This window comes from Desarmillaria tabescens, assembly GCF_030435595.1.
Source record: "Desarmillaria tabescens strain CCBAS 213 chromosome Unknown EV420scaffold_244, whole genome shotgun sequence".
In the NCBI taxonomy this organism is placed as follows: Eukaryota; Fungi; Basidiomycota; class Agaricomycetes; order Agaricales; family Physalacriaceae; genus Desarmillaria; species Desarmillaria tabescens.
Genome location: NW_026848543.1, coordinates 36,651 through 44,340, shown reverse-complemented (window position 1 = coordinate 44,340; position 7,690 = coordinate 36,651). Strand labels below are relative to the sequence as shown.

Below are 7,690 nucleotides of genomic sequence, written 5' to 3'. Positions count from 1 at the left end.
TACCCTTCCTATCCTTCCTCTGCTTTACCAATTTTCTCAACACCTTCTCCTTCGGGGCCTTCTCCCGCTCGTCATCTCCGTCGGACCCACTACCAACCTTGCTCCCCTCATTCCCATCTTCCTTCTCCTTCTCTGCCTCCGCGGCCTTGCTAGCTTCCACCAAAGCCTTGGCCTTGGCCTCACCTTCTAACTTCTCTGCAGCCCTCCTTTCCTCCAAGGCCCTGGCCTCCTCTTCCAACCTCCACTGCTCCGCGGCCGCTGCCGCTGCCTTTGCCTTGGCCTCTGCCTCCTCTTGCTGTTTCTTCTCTGCGGCCTCCTGCTCCTCCCTCTCCTTCCTTGCTTTGGCCTCTGCAACCTTCCTCTCCTGCCCCAATTTTTTCTCTTGCCGTTCCAACTCCAGAGCCCGCCTCTTTTCCTCCTTTTGTTTCTGCGCTTTCCAGGCCTCATGAGCCTCCGCGGCATCCTCCCTAGCTTTCTCCGCGGCGTCCCGCTCGTCATAAAAGGCTTCCAGGTCTTCAGGCCGAATATCTTCGGGCGTCGGGGCAGGCTCGTACGGTTCAGGCGTCACAGAAACACGGTACTCAATGGTTGACGACATGATGAACGACGAGGACGAAATTCAGAAAATAGAGGAGATGGTGGTGGTAGAAAGCTAAGAGGTGAAAAGCCACGTGACCAACCTGAAAAAATTCCACGCGGTCACACCCGGCCATCAGGATCTGCGTCCTTGAGGGCAAGAACGCTAAGGGGGGGATACTGTAACGAGCATGCCGACGGAAACCCGACCTCCACTCAATCCAACAAACCACAGCCCGGAATCCATAGATTCCCAGTTTCTATTTCATATTCCTTTTCATATTCCTTTTTATATTTCACTTCTCCATTACAATTTATCAATAGCCTGACATCGGTAGCGAACATGTCATCGGACCCCATCGGCTACCGACCGGTAGAATACATCCTCCGACAACCCTAGAATGTAGACCACTCCGAGTAGGAACTAGATTGGACTCCTAACTAGTATATAAGCCTTAGAATTACACTGTAGATACTCAGTTCGAATATCAACTTGGTTCAGCCCAATCTCTCTCTCTCTGACTCTAAGTTTAACTCTCGTTCTCCAGTCCACGGAACTCCGATCCGTTGGACTTATCTCTTACCTCATCTCTGCCACCCCGTGGACTTCCGTCTGTACCCATCTTAGGGCTTCAGCTCAGGGGTGACATTGCTAATAGCTTTGCCTATGCCCAACGCATCCCATGGCATTCCGCTATGTGCACTTACTGCCGCAATCCTATTGGCACAATCCTAACATCATCCTATACTAATGCCCAGTGAAAAGGATTGTAACAATGGTTGTCAATGAAGCATTTGGTGCATTGAACAGGGTACTTGTAGCAATCGTGACAAGTGATGATGCAGTTACCCCATTCACAAGGACACAGTGAACCCATACGTCAATCATATTTACGGGCAAAATAGTAGTCATGCAGGAGTGGATGCTTTTCATTGAACTTGCGCATTCTCTGACTCTGCTGGAATTTTATCTTTAGGAGCATCTGGGGAAGGTGGTGGAGGGTGTGAAGGCAGTGGGGGTGGGCATTTCACTGCTATAGATTTTGCAGGCAAAGACACAATCCTGCTAGATTCACCACAGGGACCAGTCACCAGCACACTGGATGTTGAGATCATTGTAATGCGGCCATCTAGTTTGCTCTTGAGCTGAGTGATGCATGCTTCCCATGCCATGGTAGGAGCTGTTGACTATTGAGAAGATCAAACAGGGAAATTTGAGTGACAAACAATAGAAACTTACCCTTGGCTTGAACTGGTGGCATTTCTCCAGCCTCCTCTGGTAACAATAGTGGCAAAAAAAAAAAGACTCAAAGATAACAGTATGGTGAATATCTCTGGGATAAGACGATGTAAATCTACAAATGACTAATAGTAGTACCAATAGTCATAAATGTATATACAAAAAACAAACTTGAAATATATGCATAAAGTCAGGGAGAGTACAGCAGAGAGAAAGAACTACGCAATGATCATGGCAACATGATCAGCCCAATCTGCCATCACTAAAACACCATCCCTGCACAATGTGAGAGCTGCTCCCTCTTTGACAGCAAAAGGCTCATACCATGAGCATGGCTGCCACTGGTGTTCCACAGGTATATATCAACTGAACATTCTGGTTTTCTCTATTCCTGCAGCTCTGAGAATTGCATGGCAGCTTTGCAGATGGACTTGGCCACTGTGAGCTGGAATTACGACATGGAGTGGAGCATTGTCATTCTGCAAAACAGTAAGTTTATACATTGTATTCAATACACATATAGCACATACATCAAGCCAGCAGATAACCTCAATGAAGAAGTCATTGGTGTTCACCTCATAGGGTTCCTCCAGACGCAAAAGTGCAGAGAAAGGCTGGGGTACATGTTGAGATTCTACGGTGCCATGATGTACAGGGGTAGGTGAGGGAGAAGACAAATAGCGCATTGGAGACTTCCATATGGATCACTGACCATGACCTCATATCATCGTACTGGATCCCAAAGATGGGGAAGACGAAGTGATCTGGGAAGACACACTCGACACCCCAGGGGTAGTCCTTGGTCGAGGATGAATGGTGTGTTGTAACGCCATCAAATCCTGGATTTTGGGGTTCTGCCACAATGTGATTAGAGGCAGGCATAGTGAAAGAAAGGCGTGGATTTTGTGCACCATGCACTGGAACTTATAAGTAACTCAGTCACCATGGAGATAGGATCATGTACCATTTGCTGCCATCTACCAAAATCATGGAACGAGGAATCGTCCAGTGCAGATACATACTTTTTGACTCTAATGTAAATGTTGACGTGACCCTGACATCCTTTTCCCATGCAAAACAAGGGGTTGAACGTCGGTTCCAGAGGCATCATTGGCCCCAGCTGCTCATGCAGCAGGTCGTTGATTTCTGCATGTTGGTCTTTGACGTTTAAGCAATGTGGTGTAGTACTTGCATGGATGGGTGGCATGTTGTCAGTGCAGCAGGGGAGGGGATAATATGGGCAACGACTGAGATGGCTGGCATTAAAATATAGTGAGTCAGACAATAAAACAGCCAATGAGACCCGAACCACATACCAGCATTGTTCTTGACAAATTCTAAAGCCAATTTGATGGCACAGCGTTGGGATACTGACAACAATGCTACGCATCCATGGTAATGAGTGCTGTCTGGTTTTTAAACAATGTGGGAGGCACAATTCTACAGGAAAACTGGCAGAAGGAGTAGGTTGGCAAAAGCGAAGAGTGATGTTTCTGAAGGTTAGCCTGGGAACATTGTCTTGTGTGTGTAGGCAGGCGACTTCTGATGACAGAGTCATCTAGCCAGCGCTGGATGAGGCTGACTACTTTGAGGCCTATGTCTGGGATCCTGGCTTTGTCAGAGGAGTGGGCGAACACGTTAGGAAAGGTATGTAATGTAATATGGGCATGGGCAGTGTAGGAGGTTATTTTGGTGCATTAGAAGCTGGATTTTCTATATTAGAAAGTGTTAGCTAGCCCCTTAGAGAATCCTAGGAATGTACGATCAGAGAACCCATGACAACTAATATTTGAACGAGGATAGTAGGGTGTGTTCATAGTGTTTGCCAGTGATCTATGAATGTGTCAGTGGTCAAACAGCAGGATATAACATAAAAACATCAAGGATCTTACTGTCAAAATACACCTGAATAGGAGAGATGAATGGCTGATAAATGGGGTTGGAGAAAGGCACGCAGCCATCAAATCCCTGGTAGTGGTCCACAATCCATGCCCTGACTACAAAGGTAATGACTACACATATTCGTCAAAGTGATGAAGAAGCATCGTAGGAGTAAAACTTACTACGAAGATGTCAGATCAAATTCCACTGAATTCAATTTGACATGGATGCTTGATATCCTGCAAGGAACAGCGTCAGCAGCATAAAACAAAGGATTTGACAAATGAGCACATATGCCTTCCCTCTCATCTTTCACTTATGTTCTAGATACCACCAACATATTCATCCCCCTAGCACAACTCAAGCGTCATGTCAGAATACTGGAAGGGCCACTCTACATTCGGTGAAGCGACGAGACAGTGGGGGTAAAGAGGATGTGCCAGTGATGACAAGGTGCATGCATCCCTTAACTCGAAGAAGGGGTGGGTCTTGCATCTGATTGGCAGATTGTCATCCTGTCAGGTGAGGGAGCCTTCTTAACTCAATCTACTTCTGCCCTCCCCTCATCATCATCTTTGCGTACTCCATGCCAGCCAGAAAATATATTGTCTCATCGAAAGTTCGACTCCCAGTCAGCTGAAAGTGCTATCGCAGTCACTGTATTCATGTTCAAGTTGTTGGATTTGCAAGCAGGAGCTCCGTCGTATCCCGTCAGCCGAGCTATATACCCCTTTATGTTGGGATGGACTTGGTTACCGTTATATACTAACTACGGACTGTCGGACACCCTCACCGCATTTCTGCTTATCACTACGCTGTGTGAGGGTGAGTATCTGTTCATATTACTTCGTTTACCTTACTGATTGGTACCTATAGTCTACAATATAGCTAACAGTGTATACTATTAGGTACAGTGAATTACCACCACGTTTCTGCTTATCGCTACGCTGTGTGAGGTCTACAATATAGCTAACAGTGTATACTATTAGGTCCTACGAACGAACGCGTGTCACTTTCTTAGAGGTTATACGGCCCTGAGAATTACTCTATCCTTCATACCAATGACTTCTGCCATTGCTGCCTTGACTACGGCCCTGCCTGTCGAATGTCCCCACATTGAACACATTCCAGTGATAACTGGTCCATCTTCTACCTCCATGTTTTCCACTGGTGTCCAAGCCAAAGGGAAATGGGACCACTTCGATGGATCCAAGCCCCGACCCTGTTCTCTCTGCCCCCACCACTGCTCTGGTCAATGAGCTGGATGAATGGGAGAAAGACGAGGCTGTAGCCAAGAACCTCCTGCTCTCGAAGATCCCTGACTCAGTCGCTATGAAGATCCAGCATCTTCCCACAGTCGCTGTCACCTGGGCAAAAATTGAAAAGGAGTTCACCGATAAGAGCGGCTACGCACAGACCTGACCTTCGGCAGCAGTTTTTGGAGTCGCGTTGCCCACCCAAAGGCAATGTCCATGAGTTTCTTGATGGCCTGTCAACGAAACGGGAGTCATTAGCTTCTGTCAGGTGTTGTCATCAAGGAGAAGGATTACCGCTCAACTGATTCTCACCTCTATCCCCCCCTATCTTGCCAAGCATGCATCGACTCTCCTCACAGCAGCAAAACTCTTCAGTTCCACGAAGGAAGTCGATCCTGAGAACCTGATCCAAGCCATTTCCAAGGAATATGACAGGCTGGAGCGCGAGCGAGCCAAGTGCAGCCATCAGTCTGGAAAGGGGAAGGACTCAGAGCAAGACGAAGCCATGTCTGTATCCTTGAGCTCAGGCAGTGGCAAGAAGGGCAAGAAACCCGGCAGGAAACTGTGCTGGGGGTGTGGGAAGGAGGGACACTTTAAAAATAAATGCCCTGAGAAGAAGTCATCAGATAGTGATGGAAAGGCTTCTGGATTCGAAGGGAGAAATAGCCAACGTGGCCGAGGAATCATCGGATTCAGACTGGGAAGCCGGCGGTGCATTCGGAGTTGATGATGCTAGTGACATGCCATCACTGGCTACGGTCTCTGAGTCAGATGAGTCTGAAGTTGAGGGCTTGTCAGAGGACTTGGGGGATGAAGAAGATGGTGCTGACCTTTTTTCGGAGGTCAGCGATGAGTCGTGGGATGAGCTGAGCAGTGTGTTGTCCTCAGATGTTGACTGGAGTGATGTAAACTCCTTTGTCGATGGGGAATCGGGTGCCACATCTGGCATGCTGACTTTGGAGGAGGTATCTGCTTCTGACGAGTCAGTTGCAGCTGTTATCAACATGGCAAACTCACCTGATGACCGAGTTCAAACTGAACTCTACGACTCTGGCTGTACACGCCATATTTCCCCCTACTGTGAGGATTTCAACTCGTTCCAGTCTGTCCCGCCCAAGGCATTCCGTGCTGCAAACACCAAAAATTTTCTGCAGCCGGAAAGGGCGAGATGAGCATTGATGTGCCAAACGGCGCAAATGCGAGCAACATGCAACTCACTGAGGTCATGTACTCTCCCGAAGTTGGCTATACACTCATATCAGTTGGCCTGACTTGATGATCTTGGTTTCGAGTTAACTTTTGGTCACGGAAAATGCACTATCCGCGCACCAGATGGGAAGGTAGTTGGGGTTGTCCCCAAGGATGATGGTGGCCTATATCGGGTTCATCATGAGGGAGATTCTGCTGGGGCAGCTGAGGAGGTGCTTACCTTGGACCAATTGCACCGCTGTATGGGTCACATTTCACCTGAAGTTGCTCGTCGTCTGGTTGAGAAGGGCTTTGTGATGGGGATAAAGCTTGACAAGTCATCTGGGGAACCACAGTTCTGCAAGTCATGTATCTATGCCAAGGCTACACGAAAGCCGGTATCCAAGGCTCGAGGGGGAGAATGCGCAACCGAAATCGGAGGCAAAATTCACTCTGATTTATGGGGACCTGCACCTGTGGAATCCCTACGTAAATGCTGTTACTTCATCTCATCATTCATTGATGACAGCACCCGTTGGGCTTACCTTGAGTTCTTACGCCAGAAGAGCGAGGCTTTCACAGCATACAAGGCCTATGAAGCTCGCATCCGCACCCAGCATGAACGCCCTGTAAAAATCCTCCATTCAGACTGTGGAGGTGAATACGTCAATAAGGCATTTACCTTGCATCTCAAGAATGCCGGCACTGCGAGGAAGATGACTGTGCATGATACACCACAGCACAACGGGGTAGCTGAAAGGTACAATCGCACAGTTATTGAGAAGGTCAGGGCTATGCTGCATTCAAGCGGCTTACCTCGCTTCTTGTGGGCTGAGGCAGTTCGCCATGCTGTGTGGGTTCTTAACAGAACATCGACAAAGGCCCTGGATGGCAAGACACCTTATGAGGCAGTTACTGGGAAGAAGCCAAACCTAAAAGGGTTACGGGAATGGGGAGAGAAGTGCTGGGTATGCCTGGAGACTAAGGCTATGAAGCTGGGTGGCCGTGTATGGGAGGGTTCGGTGGATCGGGTTTGATGAAACAAGCAATGGATCCTGCATCTACTGGCCAGAGAGCAAAACGGTGTCCATCGAGCGAAACGTCTATTTTGACAAATCTCATGCCCCTGCTAACGATCTCAAGGGGGAGGAAGATATTGAGTTACGCGAGATCCCGTCAACACCAAAAGCTCAACCCAACCTGCCTACTGCGAAACCACCACAGACGACACCTAACCCTGAAGCCCAGCCTACTGTTCAACCCATAGTTGAAGAAACCCGTTCCCGACGCACTCGAAAGCCTAGCCAGTGGGTTGTTATGGTTTATCCTTTTTCTTTTCTTTTCTTTTCTTTTCTTACACATCTCACTTATGCTACATGCTTCTCTCGTACGATCGCAATGGACTCATTCTCACAGTACTATTAATAGCTTATCCCCATGTATTTAAGTAGAGCCTCAGCTGGTCTAAAACCCAGCTTCGGCTAAGGTTTATTCTACCCAACTCAAAGCTCCCTGCTCCGCGACTATCTAAGTCCCCAATCGACTTCTA

At 48.1% G+C, this 7,690-nt stretch overlaps 2 protein-coding genes across 2 annotated transcripts; one reads left to right on the top strand and one right to left on the bottom strand.

The window, feature by feature from the left end:
• Window positions 1-3: 3 nt before the first annotated feature.
• Window positions 4-598, bottom strand: EV420DRAFT_1489359 (uncharacterized protein; the record flags this gene model as incomplete). The annotated part of the gene is made up of 1 exon (XM_060470690.1): window positions 4-598. A coding segment is annotated over one exon (595 nt), but the record flags the coding sequence as incomplete, so codon positions are not given.
• Window positions 599-3,239: 2,641 nt separating this feature from the next.
• On the top strand, window positions 3,240-5,119 carry EV420DRAFT_1489358 (uncharacterized protein; the record flags this gene model as incomplete). Its single annotated transcript, XM_060470689.1, has 9 exons — window positions 3,240-3,315; window positions 3,348-3,463; window positions 3,701-3,821; window positions 3,848-3,950; window positions 4,025-4,150; window positions 4,204-4,219; window positions 4,372-4,522; window positions 4,574-4,593; window positions 4,877-5,119. 9 exons carry the CDS (start codon window positions 3,240-3,242, stop codon window positions 5,117-5,119), a joined length of 972 nt encoding a protein of 323 aa, XP_060321494.1.
• Window positions 5,120-7,690: the final 2,571 nt, after the last annotated feature.